This window comes from Wasmannia auropunctata, unplaced genomic scaffold, assembly GCF_000956235.1.
Source record: "Wasmannia auropunctata unplaced genomic scaffold, wasmannia.A_1.0 LD334508.1, whole genome shotgun sequence".
In the NCBI taxonomy this organism is placed as follows: domain Eukaryota; kingdom Metazoa; phylum Arthropoda; class Insecta; order Hymenoptera; family Formicidae; genus Wasmannia; species Wasmannia auropunctata.
The window spans coordinates 41,533-58,772 of NW_012028382.1; the positions used below are offsets into that span (position 1 = coordinate 41,533).

The following is a 17,240-nucleotide window of genomic DNA, read 5'->3' on the forward strand; positions in this document are numbered from 1 at the left end:
GGTTGTTTTCGCGCCCTCGCCTCGCTCTTATTCGCGCGATCTAATTTCGAAGTTCAAAATATTTAAAGACGATTTTTCGCCTTGAATATACGAGCGCGCGCATTCCGAATCGCGCGCTCGTAAAACCGCGACGCGCGAAATATCCGCTTATCGAATTTATATGTGGTTGTCGACGAATGATTACGATAACCCGCGCCGGATAACGCTTCGCCTGGCAGCCCAATTGACGACGACGAGTTCCCCGAAAATGCAGACAAACGGCGCATATGTAAATAAACCCGATTGAGCGCGAATCGATCGCGTTAAATCGACCCGTAAAATGTAAATTCGCGGCTCTTTCGAAAGACGACTCGCAATGACTTCTCGATCAACGCGCGAGAGATCGGAGCCGAATCCATCGAACGCTGGTGATAATGCGTGCCGCAATTTGCGATTGGAAATTAATTAATATCGCGATCGCGCATCGTCGCCGGTTAAAACTGATGAAAATGCGAGCAACGCTATTTATAACGACTGACTGTCTGGCTTTAATTATTCATCATTGTTTCGGAACGACGTTGGGTGAGAAGAAGGAAGATGTTAATCTATGCGGAAATTGCGATCGCTAATGATGCGATTTGATGAAGAATCGACGGTTGCGACCATTCTATAAGACTCCTCGCTGTGCAGGAATTTCTAAAAATAATGGAATCTCTGTATGAAACGCGTTTGCAGGCATCGATCTTTCGACTGTATCATTTACACGTGAACTAGAGAGGAGGTTCCAGAAACATTTATTATTCGAATTATCGCATAGACGAAGAAAAAAAAATCGTAGACGCGTCACGTGGAATTTCGGACAGTAATCCACACGTGGGTGAAAAGGAAAAAAAGATTTAAAAAAAAAACGGGCTCGTCCGGGATTTGAACCCGGGACCTCTCGCACCCTAAGCGAGAATCATACCCCTAGACCAACGAGCCGCTTCTTGCGAGGTCCTTTCTCCGGAGCGTATATCAACGAACACCTTGTGCTCCATTCGAATTCTGTTATTCGGAACGTATGATCTTCCACGCGTCGTTCGTTAGGCGTCGCTAATCGTCTCGTTGCATTGATCAGGCGGGCATGATTTTATTTCGCGTGTCGAGAAAAAAGTAACGGCGATATCCGTGTTATTTTGCTTTGCCAATCCTAATATAATTAGCGATTAGTTTCCGATCGACGTATAAAGTGCACGTCGGCCTCTTGGCTCCCGCTGATTACATAACGAGATAAAATTGACAGATAAGATCGATAAGATCGACGGAATTCTCTCTCGCCAATCGAAAGGATCGCCGAGAGCTACCGCGGCGGCGATTCCTGTTCCGCGTCTCTATATATACAATAGTTGCATTAGCATTAATTGCGCATTCTTGCGGCGACTTTTTTCCCGCCTTCTGTTATTTTAGTCCGGAAAACTCATCTCCGAAAAAAAAAAAAAAAACGCCCGTTTGATTCACTTATAATAACATACAGCCGTAGTTTGCGCGTCGGAATTTTGTTTCCGCCGTCATTCGCGCAGTGTAATCGAGAAGTTAAAACGTTCGCGAAAAAATTGCGCAACGCAATAAACACCGTGTGGGCGTCGAAACTGATGTGTAACTTCGACAAGTTGAATTTTCCACGCCTGCCAGGAACGAGCATCTCGAAAGCCAAACTGATCGACACCGAGTAACGAGTTGGGTTAACAGGAAACGTACATGAGCAAAAGTTGGTATCAAATCGCTGCATTATTGAATGCGCTGTAATTACCGAAAACTGAAATAACAATCGAATCGATTTCAATGAAATGTATACTCCCTCCGGTTTGTTTGACAACCTTTGCAATTCGTCTGGCGGAAATAAAAAGTAATAGGGAAAATCGACGAAGAATGGCACTGAAATCGAAACGCTTTGTTACCGAAGTCGATAGATTTACAAAAAGAAACTAGATCGTATTAAGGATGTCGGTTATATCATATGGAGCATCATCTTTCCACGTTTCGTACGTTTCCACGTGCTGGAGCTTAGAGAGAGCACCTGTCAAAACTCGATTGCGATCGGGCTGAAAGCGAGCGATCTCGCTCCTCCTTTTTTTTTTACTCGCGTCGGCGTTACGTATATTTCTCTCCGCGTTTTCAACGCGACTTTGAAATTCTCTCATTTCCTCTCGGTCAGTCGTTTGTTTAACGCGCGTATCCATATTTCACTTTGATTATGTTACACCTCGTTTCGGAACGACAAGCGGCGGCTTGTATATAGCGGGGCGCGCGTTCTCTCTTGCCGCGCGCGCGTTCATATATTTCCAATCTCACAAATAGATCGTACGCTGGTCCGACGGGTCGCATCGCGTCTTCTTTTCGCCGGCGCGGACGTGTTGCAAGTTAATTTAAAGCCCCTGAAAATGTGGGTCGCACACAGCGACGAGAGGGGGCAGTGGAGGAGGAGGAGGAGGAGGAGGGGGGGGGGATGGGTGGGAAAGAGGATCATTTTTAAGTGTTCATAAATTTTTGCCGGTGTAGTATATATATATAGGTGCCACGGCGTCGTGACGGGAATGTTCTTGCGGAGAGAATTACGACTCTCTCCCGCGTCCTCTCCGAGACACGCCGTGCGTGTAACATTTTCGTGCAACACACTCGACGAAGTCGGGGAGCGATGATTATCGCCGTCAAAATAAATCATTACATATTTTTACGTAAACGAAATTTCTATTCGAGTAAAAAAATTGTTCGCTGTGTAAAACAGTCGGCCGACATCGAGTCCGTTCATGTAACTCTATTACAAGACCGAAGGCAATCGGGCGCCGTGGCTTAGTTGGTTAAAGCGCCTGTCTAGTAAACAGGAGATCGAGGGTTCGAATCCCTCCGGGGCCTTTTCACGGAGATCGTACGTGAAATTTTTTTCTTTATTATTTTTGCACAATCTCACCGTTCGCAGATATAGGAGATTGCAGGCTTGCGCGGTCGTACTACGTTATATTTTCCGCATTCGAAATAGGTATATAATTCAGCCGTGAGAATTGGAGAGATAGAAGGAAAATGAGAGGTATATAAGGAAAATAAAAGGTATTACGAAGTTTAGTTGCAAACAACAAATCTTGCATCAGATTCTCTCTTTCTCTATCGCTTTTTCCATTCTCTCTCTCTCTCTCTCTCTCTCTCTCTCTCTCTCTCTCTTTCTCTCCCCTCCCCCTCTTCTCTAGTACCACAATTCAATAGCGATACGTTAGTTAAATATTCAATATATTGACACGTATGGGGAATATATTGGACCTGCGTCGTTCGATACAAAGCCAATGTTAGTTACAAATTAAATGCAAACACATTGTTAATATTGCACACCGTACCTGATATTAATATTGGATAAAGACTGAAATTTTCTCTAGTTTTTACAATATTATTTTCTCTCTTTTTCTCTCTCTTGAGAATTCCGTAATGAAAAAGACGTTTTCATGATAATCATGCGAGAAGCAGCGTTTCCTTGTCGACACATTGACATTGTTGGGAACAAAGATTTTTTTTTTTTTAAATACATTTCTATGAATTTGCTATTTCATGAATTTTTAAGATATATATACTTCATGAAGTTGTATCCATCATCGTGCGTCCGTTAAACTTCAATGGGGCTGCAGATCGAGCTCGTCGAAGGCAATTCGGATTCGAATGGGATTCGTTCTGTCCTAGACCGTCGGCGCAATAATAGAATCTAATTTCCTGCTCAAGGTAGGTATTGTACATTCGCGTACACCCGGTTCTCGGTAAGCCGGCGCGGCGGTAAAGCGCGGCCCCACGGCTCGTAAGCGTATTTATAACCGCTTAACGCGTAAGATCAATTGCGTGCATTGCGGCGTCTCGGGGGCATTCGGGTTTCTAAATTAAAGCGCGGTCATTCCTTAGGTATGCGCGAAAATCGCTCGCGGCTTTCCAGCCGATCGAAATGAAAGAGAGCTCGGCGGCGCTCGGCATTCAGGCTGGAATTGGAATCGGCGATCGCTCGAGAAAATTTGCAATCTCTCAACGCGATATCGATCGTTCGGCGAAACGATCGACAACGCAATTCGCAATTCAACTATTTATTGATCCCCTTTAACTCGAGTTATCAAAATCGCAATGTTACGATGTATGCACCAGAGAGAGAGAGAGAGAGAGAGAGAGAGAGAGAGAGAGAGAGAGAGAGAGAGAGAGACACGCCTAAACGATGTTAACGTTTATGTTACACTGTGCAGCGCGCAGTCCCCGCGCAAACCTTGCATTCTTTGAGCAATTGTACGAGAGCGATGACCCGCGCGACACGAGATAACTGATCTTCACCGTGACCTTTATAAATCTGTCAGCCTTAATTCTCACCCCGCCCTCTTCCCCCGTCTTGCTGTAAAATAGAGCACACGCTGGGGAATGTAACAATTAATGTATAAATTACTAAAACGCGCGATGCATTTAAAGTATTTAAACGATAACGATCAATTTTATCACAGCGGCGTGACTAATCTCGAAACACCGATAAATTAATCAATTTTTATTATTGCTATTTCATTCGGTACAAAGCAGTCACAATGCATTTATATATGTGCATATTTTGTTATTTGACTCTCCTACGATCGACCGATTAATTTGGCGAATTTATCAACGCGCGCTCCGTAGAAATTAATGTCACGATTCTTGCCTTGCGGATTTCGGCACAGGATTCTGTTGAGCCGCAAGAACAGGATTTCCTACCGAAAATTTCGCTTTGCCCCTCCCCCCCCCCCTCTGGCCAATTAATTCTTTCCGCCGTCAAATTTGCGGATCCCTTTGCGGTTTTCCTTTTCGACGTATAAGGTTTTCCGGCCGATTATTTCTTGATTCACGATAAAAGAGGAGAATGTATTATATAATTCCGTTAGAAGGGAATAATAAAAGGCGCGGTAAATTGAGTAATCCGTAACGGACTGTGCATTGAAAATTGATGATTGCGAATTGGAGATTAGAATTTAATCAATCAGAACGAAACGAAAATAAGATTATAATTATCTGATTCTAATCTTCAATTCGCAATCCTCAATCTCCAGTAAGTCCGCTGTACGGGCTTTTTAAATTGGATTGATCAAATTTCGGCGTAAGTTCAAAAGCAAGAGGTGTTAAAGGTCCGTTTAATCGATAATCGACTGCGGTATCCTGGCAACCAAACAGACGCGTTTATCAATTTCGGCGGCTAACGGTCGCGCACCGTGCCGCACATTCGACTGATGCGAGAGCAACATCTCCTCTACGGGAGCACTTAAACGTCGGAAGTGAAGTGTGCTTGTAAACGATGGGTAATACCGAGAGCAATGTTACGAGCGGCGTGAAGAAACAAACGGACACGTCGTCCATCCAGCTCTATAAATTAGTCGATTTGAAGGGTGAGCGAAATAATCAAACGTACACGTTTACCACAGTTTATTCGATTCTCACAATTGAAAGGACGGGTTCGATTGTGACGAAACGAAATAAAATAAACTAAAAAATAATTAAATACAATTAACGAAAAAAAAAAAATAGATTCAATCCGCCGACACACGTATGTGAATCGATATGTACTTTACGTTCTATATATATACTTCGTTTTAAACACGGGAACATACACGAAAAAAATGAAACCGCGCACCGTTTGCCGATTTCTGACGTGTGTTGTTCCACGTTGTCAGCACATGTATATTCGGCCGCGTTCGACGAAAGCTGGCTTTTGACGCGGTTTTCGCAATTCGTAACGACGAAGGATTAGGACGATATGTCGGGGCAAAACGAAGGCACATAAATAGAGTCGGCGTTCGGCGGAGCGGACTCAGCAGCATGCAAAACCGTTTTCTCGCGAGACTCGGAAGACCCGTCGTTAAAGCCGATGGCTTTCGTCGTTCGCCATTATTTACGACGGGCAGCGAGAGAGATCACTGTCGTTGTCAACGACCGCGCCGTAAAACTCGGGCGGGCGTGTACTTATAGGTAACGCGCGAGCGGATGACTCGCTGAAAATTTCGCGGCGCTCGCGAAGGAAAAGATCCGATTAGATAGGTTGGGGAATATTATTTATTATCACTTTCTCCTCGTGCGACGTCGAGGGCTCGTCCAGGTTGTCCATAAGCTCCGGATTGCCGAAGGACTGCATGCTATACTTTCCCATCTCGGCCTCGAAGAGAATGTTGTTTATTTGATGCTGCGCGACGAGTCTCGCACGCGCGTCTGTTATGTTCTTCAGCCGAATTGCGACGTGCTCGGCAAAGACCGTAAATTCGTCACGACCTGACGAAATCTCCTGAAATCGTGGAAAAAAAAAAGTGACGTTGGCGCGAGCTTTACAAGCAGGTTTCGTGTAGATCGAAAGTTTTTGACGTGACGCGTGTGTCATATCGGGCGGCAGGTCTCGAGAGCTCCCTAGTTATAATTTTTCCGCGTAATAATTCGTTAACGCTATGTCACGATTTTTACGATACAACGCGATAAACATCAATTAATGACTTTACATCAATATTATTTTCCGCATCAAATATTAGAATATTAATTATGTTACGTGGCATTTAATGGAAATATAAGATTGAAATGTACCTGGGGCTTCCAATTACAGGCGGGCGCGGGATTCTATAAGGAAGACATCGTGAATTAATTAAACGCATGTGACTCCATTTCGTGTGAGCGTGGCGACGTTACTTTAAAAAATTAATTGGTAATAAATATACAGGAATTATGGCCAAGTAGGACTGTTGCAAAAAAAATCATGGTTGAAGTATTATATAATTTTTCCTTCTCAATCATTATATATTAGCTTTGATTTTAATTATATTATCGTTACGCTAATTGTACGCGAAGAGACCGCGGCAATAATCCGCGGGAGTTCGTGGCGCACCTGCTTCTCCACGTTCGGCGTCTCGCGATTGACTCGCGTCAGACGCCCTTTATTCAGGAAAGTCAAGGCCTCGTATGCGAACCACTTGGGCTTGACGACGCTGCCAGGATTCAGATCGGCCTTCAGCCTGCGTTTCGCGTACGCTTTGTGGACCGACATGAAGTGAGTCTTCAGGCTCTTCAGCTTCCTCTCCACCGTCATCACGTCACATCCGAGCTGAGTGCAAGATCCGCAATGAGATAAGAGGGAGCGCCGTGCATTTTTTTTTTAATTTTAATTTTTCTCTTTTCTTTCTTTCCCTCTTTTTAAGTTCGCGTCGTCGCGAAAACGCGCTCCCGGCGGCGGATTCAAAGGCGCGTTACATAATCCGGCAATAAATAAGTGAAGCGTGAATTCTTTTTGCGCGGACCGCTTGTACACAAACGCGCTTCTATGCAACGCCGCGAGAATTTCGCTCTCCGTTATAACGGCGGCTAATAAAGACTCCCGTGCGCTCGCGATGCGCCAGCATTGCGCAACGGCTTGCGCAAGTGTTGGACGCGTCGCGTCTGGAATACACTCCCAAGATATTTTTCATCCGCGTGCCCGCCAGCGCGCACGTGCGCTGGCCGTCGCGAATAGCGTGAACGCGAAACGTATATAGAAAGGTGCCAAGAAAACGCTTCTTTTGTTAATTAAAAAAATTATCGATCCGTTATTAGTTGTAACGCTACTCTTACAAGACACTCGTGCTCTTTTTTTTTTCAAACCGTGATACCGCTAAGATGTATATATGTTACAAGTTAAAAAGTCGAATTTTCTGCGCGTTATAAGAACGAAACGTTTCTGAAAATTTACGCGACGATAATTTTTGCGAAAATCAAGTCGAAAATATTTACAAAAGGATCGGAGTGTGCGTAGTAAGCGCTTTTGCAAGCGCGGCGTTAACTTATACATGAGCTCGGGGAACTCGTCGCACCTCGTCGGCGATTTCCTTCCACGCGTAGATCCTCTTGCTCCGATCGGTGTAGTCCGGCGCGTTGTGGTCCCAGAGGAGCCGCCTCGCGCGATACGCACCGATCAGCTTCAATATCGTCTCCTGTCTCCACTGCGCCATGATACGCCGTATTGGCCGCACTGTACCGTGCCACGTCTAATCACTGACAGTAGCCGCGGCGGCGGCGGCCACAAACCCGGCCGCTCTCGCTCTTCCCACAGACTTGCGCCAGCAATTGCCGCGACGGTGCATGCAACACTTGCACCAGACTGTACAAGATGGCGTTGCATGTGCCGACGACCTCTCCGTTTCCCCTTCCGTCTCCTCACTCCCCCCCCGATCCCTTGAATTTCGCACGTGAAACTGACGTGGACGAGAGGAAAGTGGGAGGGAAAAAATCTTCCGTGTTTTCGTTTCCTCACTTTCAGCATCTTCACGATTGCAAAATATGTTTTAGGAGAAAAAAAATTTTTTTTCAAGAAAAAAGAATTGTTTGTCCATTTAAAAAGGATCGTTTAAACAAAAATTATAAAGTATAAATTATAAATTATAAATAATAAATGAAAAATATAATTGTGAGTATGGCACGCGCGCCATGGAATTTATATGAGATACAATATTAATAATAAGACTGACAAGAGGAATAATTAAAGTTTTTGCGGACGTGAAAGGATATGTTTGCCGCGTATGAGACTTTCAAAAGTTACTTTTATTCATTATTTTTTTAGTATGACCTGCATGTCGCACGACTAATTGTAAGTTATGTTATTTCTAACAATTCTTATATAATATTTTCACGCATCTGTTTTATGAGAGATAGACTTAGAAATCGTCGATTTCATTACTTCTGATCCAAAAAAAATACGATCGACTTGATATTAATTCTGTCGGAATCAGCACAATATATGTGTGTCATCGGATTGCATAAATGTTTCGCACAAGTCTTGAGTTTTTAAATTGCAGAGTAATAGAAAACTGAGCGATGCGAAATGACGTCTATAACAGCTAAACAATTTATCGAGCAACACGATAAATTTAAAAATGAATCGCGATTTCTCATCATTCCCTTATTGAACGCAATTTTATTAAAATACCTGTATTAATGAAAGCTCTAATCGAGATCCTAAAGTCGCGACATTATTACGATAATGGGTTACGCGAATGCGCTGCTTGAAGAGAAATAGAAAGACGTCGTTTCGGCTCCCTCGTAATGTTGGCGGGCTCTGACGTTTTTGACATCACGAGCCGACAGGCCGACAGGTTGCGTTTAACTGGCCGTGCGCAATGTATATGTAATATATGTAATTGCGCGTGTTGTTTTTAGCCAACGCGGGAAAACATCAAGAGCGTTTCTCTATCGCGAAAATAGGGATGCCGTCACGCGGCGTGCGCGTTTCCCGCGCGATGCGCCGCGCGGATTTGACGCCTGCAATCGAGACGTCTCGAGGGCCGCGAGCTCTCCGCCGCACTCTCTTTCTCTCCTCTTCCGCCTCGGCCCGTATTTATCGCCCGTGAGTCACCGCACCGATTCCGACGGTGACGGCCGGAGTGCTAATGCCCGATATAATAGCTCTCGGGCACTCGACGCGATCCAAATACTTGCACTCGTGACGCAACGCGCGCGTCCACGTGCCCGCCCGCGATTTAATCCTGTGCGGTGACGTTGGCGCGACCGCGAATCGTCGTCGTCGGCGGACCTTCTTGAGCCGCTGGCACGGCTTCCGGAATTCGCGTCGACTTTCGGCGGGGATTTCCCGCGTTCGCCAATTCTCCACGCGCCGCGGCATCCCTCATTTCTGAGTCACGGCGCGAGACCGAGTTAAAATTTCTTCTTCTTTTTTTTTCATTTCGAGAAACGACTTTTTTTTCGTCGTTTTTCTCTTCGATTGTTCTGCACGGTCAAATATTTAGCTATCTATACCGTTGCGCAGGTGGCGGATTGTTAGTGGATATGATGAAGAGAGCCACGCAGACCAAGCAATTCGCGGAGCTGGATCACTCGTTGCGGACGAAGGTCGAGCCGTATCTGTACAACAAGGGAAAAGGCAAATGGATACCCGTGGAAAAGTTGGTCCTCTTTCGAAATAAAGATGGTCCGCGGCATAAGATGGTAACGCGAAACCGATATCGCTCACGTTATATCTCACGCTCGATCGTGATACCGATGCTTTGAATAATTTTTCTTTTCGCGCTGCGTAGCTGCCGCCTCTAAAGGCTATGGAAAACCCATCGGATTACGACATAGATAAAGACATGGGCGACGAGGATGTTGACGAGGCTAAGATAGGTAGTGTCACGACGAAATTTAATCCCGGTATAAATTTTGCGATATAAATTACTGTCTAGCGTACAAAGATATTTCTATGACCGACTGTTTGAATTGCCTGCGGAGTTACACGCTGTAAAATAATTTACTCGACAAATAAATTCTTGGCAGATAAAAGCAAATACAGATTGGTGTGTTGGAATCTGAACGACCGAGGTGCCGTCGGCGAGACTATTTTGCATTTGTGCATGCTAAACGCGACCGCCATCCACGCCGATTTGGCAAAACGACTGTTGCGCTTCTATCCGCTGCTTATAAACGATATTTACATGAGCGACGAGTACTATGGTAAGCTCGAGTCTCCTTTTTTCGCGATCGTTATGAAACACATGACGATCATCGGATTACGGAATAGATCAAATTAAATGCGATGAATTAAAGCTGTTATTGCATCTCTCTCTCTCTCTCTCTCTCCCTCTCTCCTTTACGAGGCAGCTTCACGAGGTAGATTGTCCATATAGAATATCCGTTACCGATAAATTCCCCGATAAGCGTCCTGGATAAATTATCTATTCATAGAGTATCGCTTGCGTAATGGAAAATTAGCATTTCCAAGGTAAACCATTTATTCATCTCGCAGCGGGGACCCTCGCGGGGTTTTATGATTTTTTAAATCGGACAGTTCTTTTGAATTCAGATCACATAAATCTGTCACGCAACAAAACGTATATTATCGTCAAAATATTATTGCAGATATACAAATATGGTATGCGACACATTCTTAATTCGTAAAAATAGAATCTAGTGGAAAAGAAAGATATCTGCATATATCCCCGGCAGTTACTGCCTTCTAGCTTTATACCGATCTACTTTGGGTTTAGGAGAGAATGTCTTGCATATCGCTATCGTGAACGAGGATCCGTCGATGGTCAAGTTCCTTCTCGACAGCGGGGCGGACGATCCGTGCATTATTCACGAGAGATGCTTCGGCAACTTTATGTGCCCAGAAGATCAGAAGGCGTCGAGGTTCGACAATATGGACCACGAGTGGGTGTGCGTCACACCGGAGACCAATTACAGCGGGTGTGGTGTACCATTTTTTACGGAAACGACATTAGATTATCGTTGCCTCTCACTTGACGTGGCAGAAAGAATTCCATTGTGATTCGTTAATTAAATCATTAACTTTATTTCGAGTTTCAAATATTCTCAATATCGCGATTAAATTCTATCAGAGATTTTAATGGATCTTGTCAGGTTAATGGATCTAAGTGCGATGCCGAGAATGTAATGTAGTCTTACACGTCCAATTCGATGAAGTTAAACGATCTGTCTTATCATTGTGCCCGCAGCTACGTGTACTGGGGAGAGTATCCGCTAAGTTTCGCCGCGTGTCTTGGTCAGGAAGAGTGTTACAGGCTTATACTAGCCAGAGGCGCGGATCCCGATAAGCAGGACACGAATGGCAACACCGTTATGCATATGCTGGCGATATACGAAAAAGTGGCAAGTATTATATTTTTGTTATTTAAATTTTGCTTAATTTTAAAAAATATGAACTAAATAATTAATTTAATAATCTTAATAACTGATTTAATGATAGTTGATTAACAATATATAAGAAAAAAATATCAAGATAGGCTGCTTACTAAAAAAGAAAAAAATACAAAAATTTGAGTAATTCATGGCATTTTATTCTTTCGATCTTCAATTTGATCTCAGGCCACGTTCGACATGGCCTACGAAGTAGGGGCTTCTCTCGGCATAAGAAATGTTCAACACCTGACTCCGTTGACCTTGTCAGCAAAGTTGGCCAGGATCGAGATGTTCTTTCACATCCTGAACATCGAAAGGGAGATATACTGGCAAATCGGTAGCATAACTTGCGCGGCCTACCCCTTATCGCAAATAGATACGATCGACGTTAACACGGGAGTGATCAACAAGAATTCCGCCCTGAATCTGGTTGTCTTTGGCGTAAGCGAAATGAATTACGCGCTAATTATATTTTACAGTTAGAACATCGCAGAATGTTTCGCGATGATTGCAGGACAAAGACGAACATTTGGAGTTGATGGACGGTGTGCTAGTCGATCTTTTAAACGCCAAGTGGAATACCTTCGTGAAATTTCGGTGCGTACAATAAAATAAGAGAAAAATAATCTTTTATTTTACTGTTATAAAGAATTAAATACGCTAAAGATTATTTCGTGATTAAATATAAAACTACAAAACGATTGTATGCTTAGAAGAGATATTTTAATCTTTAGATTCTACCGTCAATTCTTCCTCTTCTGCTTCCACTTCATACTCTCGGTGATTAGCTTCACCCTTCGCCCTGGCCCGACGATCGTGGAGACGGACGAAAACGCGAACGACACGTCGACGAGGACGAATTCCTCCAACATAACGGAGCCCATGATTCTCAAGCACCTCCAAAGCTCGGATCTGTCGGACTTGGTTACGAATAGCCTCGTGGCGGCTTTCACCTCGAATCTGAAGTCATCATCGTTAAACATGACCCAGGAATCGTTGGAGAAGATCCAGCTGCAAGTAACGTCGAACATCACGTCGGCCCTGAAGAGCATTTTGCTCTTGAGCGAAAACGAGGGCATTCTAAGTCCTCCTGACGAGCCCGCCATTCACACGCTGTGGTACACCGACAGTCCTCCAAACGCGTCCGACTATTTCACGGATGCGTACAACAAAACCGTCGCAGATGCGAATTCGACTGTCAAAACGATGATCGACGACGCATTATCAAAATTTGATGACGATTGGTACGTTGAAATATGGCATTATAAAAAGTTTGCATTACAAAAAATATTACAAGAAAGCTATATGAATAAAATAGAATGTTATATATATATATAATTTTTTAAACTTAATTTAGAATAAAATTTAATATTGGAAAAATTTATAGATATCTCGATATATGTATGTGTCTTGTATATGTATATACATATTCCAATGTCATGGAATAAATAACTTATTTGATAGGTGGGACGATCTCACAGAGGAGTGCAGATTGATGCAGCTATCAGAAACGAGTGCAAAGTTTCGTCTAACTGCAGAAATTTTTATGTACATTTCGGCGGTGCTCTACATCTTAGCTGCGTTGCGGGAGGCGAGATTCTTAGGTCTTAATATATTCATCGAAAATCTCGTAAGAATCAATTGAGATGTTATTCTTATAACATACAAAAGAGATAATCGAACTAGGAGAAATGATGATTAATAGAAATTAATTTTTTATATTCCTAACAAGGGCTGTCTTAACAATTCTCGAATATTCAAATCGCGGTTAAACCTCTGTCATAGCGAATCACATTGAGTATAATACTATATGAACGATTAATGTTACTACGAAATACCGCCGAAAAACGCCGTGATTCGTAACACGCGTTAACGCGAGCGTGCGGTTTTTAGGCGACGGCGCCGTCGCGCGTGATGTTCCTGTTCTCGTGCTGCATCCTGCTGTCGTTCCCGTTTCTACGATTTGCCTGCGCCGACGAGGTCGAAGACATGCTGGCGGTCGTGGTGATGCTGACGACGGCGCCGTACTTTCTGTTCTTCTGCCGTGGCTTCAAAACGGTCGGGCCGTTCGTCGTGATGATTTACAGGATGATCATGGGCGACCTCCTCAGATTCGTCTGCATCTACCTCGTCTTCGTCATGGGATTTTCGCAAGGTAACGCGTAGCGTTTTTTTTTATAGGACCCTCATATTCTCTCCTTTAACTTTGCGTGACGAAAGGCTGTTCCATTTATCTTTATGAATGAGGCCCTGTCCCGGGCACAATAAACGGCCTTGCTGCCGATTATCGCAATTGATAATCGAAGCCGAAGAGATATAATGATGGCAAGAAAACGAGGGACATCATCAATTTCGCCGGTGACACGCCGGTGACAATCGGCCGGTGCCTTATTCTATTGACTCCCAACAATGGTTAATTAGCCGGTATAACGGCTATCGACATCGGACGTCGTAGTGCGTAACGTCGTATGTGATCTAATCGATGATTTTCTAACCGAACGCTGCAACACGCGACATTGACACACATCGCGCCCGACCGTCGGAGGCCTCCCGTAACGAATCCTCGATGCGCGCGCGGGGAAGAAACCGCAGAAGGAGGCGCTACGCCGAGAAGGTCGCGAGATACGTTAAATGGTGCGATAATACGCGATTGTGCAATCAGCAGCGTGGCCGCAACGACGCTGTGCGTGCGATTGTGTCTTACTTTTCGCGGCAAACAAACGCCACGGCGATGTCGCCGCTTGAATTGACCGCCTGTTCGCGCACGCGGATGTAACTATCTCAAAATATTTCCCTGAAACTTCCTTAAGGGGAGATATATAACACCTAGGAGCCGGAAAAAAAGGTTATTTTTGTGAATTTTTTTAAGGAAAAACTATTTGAAATTTTGGATTGGGAGTTTTTCTATCTAAAAGTATGCACATTCAGGAATATGTTCAATTTTTTTATTTAAAAAAATCAAAAATTAACGAGGTTGTTGTATAATCTTCGGAGCGCCGTAAAAAAATCCTGGTAAACGGTACCCACTGGCGTTTCTTCAAAAATCATTTAAAACAAAAAAACCAAAAAGATTATTAAATTAGATATTATAATCTAGTACTTGTCATAGCCGATTTTGAAAATATCAATTTATGACAAAATGGCGGACGTTTGAACATAACATAGCAATTTTTCGACCAAAAATTAGTTATTATTTTACTTATAAAACAAAAACTAAGCAATGAAAAAAAAAATCCTATAACAAGTACTAGATTATAGTATCTAATTTAATAATCTTTTTGGTTTTTTTGTTTGAGATGATTTTTGAAGAAACGCCAGTGGGTACCGGATTTTTTTACGGCGCTCCGAAGATTATACAACAACCTCGTCAATTTTTGATTTTTTTTAATAAAAAAAATTGAACATATTCCTGAATGTGTATACTTTTAGATAGAAAAACTCCTAATCCGAAATTTCAAGTAGTTTTCCTTAAAAAAATTCTCAAAAATGACCTTTTTTTCCGGCTCCTACAAGTGTATATCTCCCCTTAATAGGAAATCTCATAGATCGATACGTCATCCGCGGTGATGATCGATCAATTAGCGCCGGGACACCCTCTTGAGTTGATTTCCGCGACGTCTTCTGGCGTATCTCGAATAGCGTATGTTAAATATCGCATACGCGATATTGTACAACGGATGCCGAATTTTTTCGCAGCGTACTACATCATATTCCTGTCGTTCGACAACCCAAACACCCCGGAAGGCATCGACGACTCGATGACGAATCCGATGCCGTCGCCGATGGAGAGCGTGATGGCGATGTTCCTGATGAGCATGACGAATTTCGGCGACTACTTCGGCGCGTTCGAGAGAACCGAGCACGAGTTCGAGGCCAAGGTACAACTCTGATGCTTGCCGTCACACAGAACGATATTATGATTTATTCACAGATAGATGTAAACTCTACCGTCGCGTTCGTTAATTGACGTTCGCGTCACACGCTTCAACGACAGTTAGATAATTCGCATAAATTTACCTCGCGTATAACGGATGACTCACTCGCATACGCGCCATGCAAAAATGTCAAATACGTTCGGTCGGGCAGTGTCAAAGCGGTAATCGCTATACTAATTGCAGCTGCTGTTCGTGTTGTACATGGCGATCGTGGCGATCCTGCTCGTAAACATGTTGATCGCCATGATGGGCAACACTTACCAGAAGATAGCCGAAACCAGGAACGAATGGCAACGGCAAGTACGTCATCGACATGTTTCATCAGTTACCATCGATGGACCAGGCTGAATTTTCCATTCGGGCCATTTGATATTTTATCAATATAAAAAAAAACAAATGTATATACTATAAAGTATTTCATATCATTGATCGATACGTACATAATTAATGTGCAAAATATAGTTATCGCATTAATGTATCATCGGTGATACACGCGTGTATCTCGTAACGATTTTGAAGCTATTATGAAATGCATTAAATATTTTAAACATACATATATCATAAAATATAAATATAATTTTTGGCACATATACAATAAATGCGCCAACGTGGACCATCGATGGTATACACGCGGCCCGAATGGAAAATCGCGATCGAGCTCCACGCAGACTGAACTTTGTTTCGTGTGTATGTCCAGTGGGCGCGCATAGTCTTGGTCGTGGAGAGAGGCGTGAGTCCCGCTGAAAGACTGAAAAAGTTGACGGACTATTCCCAGCCGATGTCCGACGGCCGTCGGGCGTTGGTTCTGCGATTGCATCAAACTGTGAGTACCTACACGTGAATCCCGCGGCTGGAGAACAAATGGAGACCCTCCACACGTTTACGACGGTATCGATTTTAGGAGAACGACAAGGAGGAGATGAAGGAGATACTCGAGATGAAGAGAACCCACGATAGATTGCTGAAAAAAAGGCAGAGCAGACTGGTGAAGGAGAAGATTATATCCGAGGCGGAGGCTATTATTACGAGGAACTGAAGAAGTAATGCGCTAATCTCCGCTAATCTCCGTTTTATTCCGAACTGTACATATTATTTTATTTTTTAGAATTGTTAGAAAATTTATTCATTTATTTTTTACAGCTACGCGGAGAGAATTTTTTTTTTAATCTACTCTGCAAATCATGTTAATTGTAGGGCAATATGGTATTTAGGCAAATTTGACTGTGCGCTACAATAAATTTTACTGTAAAATCTTATTGTAGTGCACAGTAAAATTTGCCTAAATACTATATTGTCCCACAATTAACATGATTTTCAGGGTAAATTTAAAAAAAAATTCTCTCCGTGTACAAAATCACATAATTTTTGTACGATATTATTATAAGGAAATAAAAAGATTGCGATGTGGAGAGTAGAGCAAGTAAAATTTTAATCAATAGCAGATCGAGCTGATAGCCGGAGTTTCCATGACGACAAACCGTCGTGTTATCAATGCCGGACTGTCGTGGAACTCGATCGGAGAGAGTGCCGAAGGAGAAAAAAATGAGTGCGTTAAAAGCGCCGATTGATTATAGAAACTTGGAAGAGGAACTTCACGTGGCTCTCGCGGCCGACGAGTTGTATAAATTACAAAACGACGCGAAAATTCGAGCGATTGAACAAGCGGTGCCG

At 43.4% G+C, this 17,240-nt stretch overlaps 2 protein-coding genes and 2 non-coding genes across 4 annotated transcripts; 2 read left to right on the forward strand and 2 right to left on the reverse strand.

The window, feature by feature from the left end:
* Positions 1–888: 888 nt before the first annotated feature.
* Trnap-agg lies at positions 889–960 on the reverse strand. The gene has a single exon. It is a non-coding gene; the product is annotated as a tRNA-Pro (tRNA).
* Positions 961–2,797: 1,837 nt separating this feature from the next.
* On the forward strand, positions 2,798–2,871 carry Trnat-agu. Its single transcript has one exon. It is a non-coding gene; the product is annotated as a tRNA-Thr (tRNA).
* A 2,374-nt stretch (positions 2,872–5,245) lies between these two features.
* Positions 5,246–17,092, forward strand: LOC105458467 (transient receptor potential cation channel subfamily V member 5). Its single transcript, XM_011703789.1, has 16 exons — positions 5,246–5,378; positions 9,764–9,942; positions 10,032–10,119; positions 10,270–10,446; positions 10,980–11,181; positions 11,451–11,604; positions 11,821–12,075; positions 12,149–12,231; positions 12,369–12,878; positions 13,099–13,264; positions 13,528–13,789; positions 15,331–15,512; positions 15,753–15,869; positions 16,267–16,392; positions 16,471–16,651; positions 17,009–17,092. Exons 1-15 carry the CDS (start codon positions 5,288–5,290, stop codon positions 16,603–16,605), a joined length of 2,727 nt encoding a protein of 908 aa, XP_011702091.1. The 5' UTR covers positions 5,246–5,287; the 3' UTR covers positions 16,606–16,651; positions 17,009–17,092.
* On the reverse strand, positions 5,399–8,014 carry LOC105458466. Its single transcript, XM_011703788.1, has 3 exons — positions 7,815–8,014; positions 6,857–7,072; positions 5,399–6,268 (listed from the first exon to the last, which is right to left on the reverse strand). The coding sequence occupies exons 1-3, from the start codon at positions 7,950–7,952 to the stop codon at positions 6,020–6,022; spliced, it is 603 nt and encodes a 200-aa protein (XP_011702090.1). The 5' UTR covers positions 7,953–8,014; the 3' UTR covers positions 5,399–6,019.
* Positions 17,093–17,240: the final 148 nt, after the last annotated feature.

Coding starts and splice junctions, on each gene's coding strand:
- LOC105458467 (XM_011703789.1), top strand. CDS start 5,288: ATGGGTAATACCGAGAGCAATGTTACGAGCGGCGTGAAGAAACAAACG. Junction 10,447..10,979: donor CATGAGCGACGAGTACTATG/GTAAGCTCGAGT, acceptor CTTTGGGTTTAG/GAGAGAATGTCTTGCATATC. Junction 11,605..11,820: donor TGGCGATATACGAAAAAGTG/GCAAGTATTATA, acceptor ATTTGATCTCAG/GCCACGTTCGACATGGCCTA.
- LOC105458466 (XM_011703788.1), bottom strand. CDS start 7,952: ATGGCGCAGTGGAGACAGGAGACGATATTGAAGCTGATCGGTGCGTAT. Junction 7,073..7,814: donor GGAAGGAAATCGCCGACGAG/GTGCGACGAGTT, acceptor TCTTGCACTCAG/CTCGGATGTGACGTGATGAC. Junction 6,269..6,856: donor CGCCGAACGTGGAGAAGCAG/GTGCGCCACGAA, acceptor CCACGATTTCAG/GAGATTTCGTCAGGTCGTGA.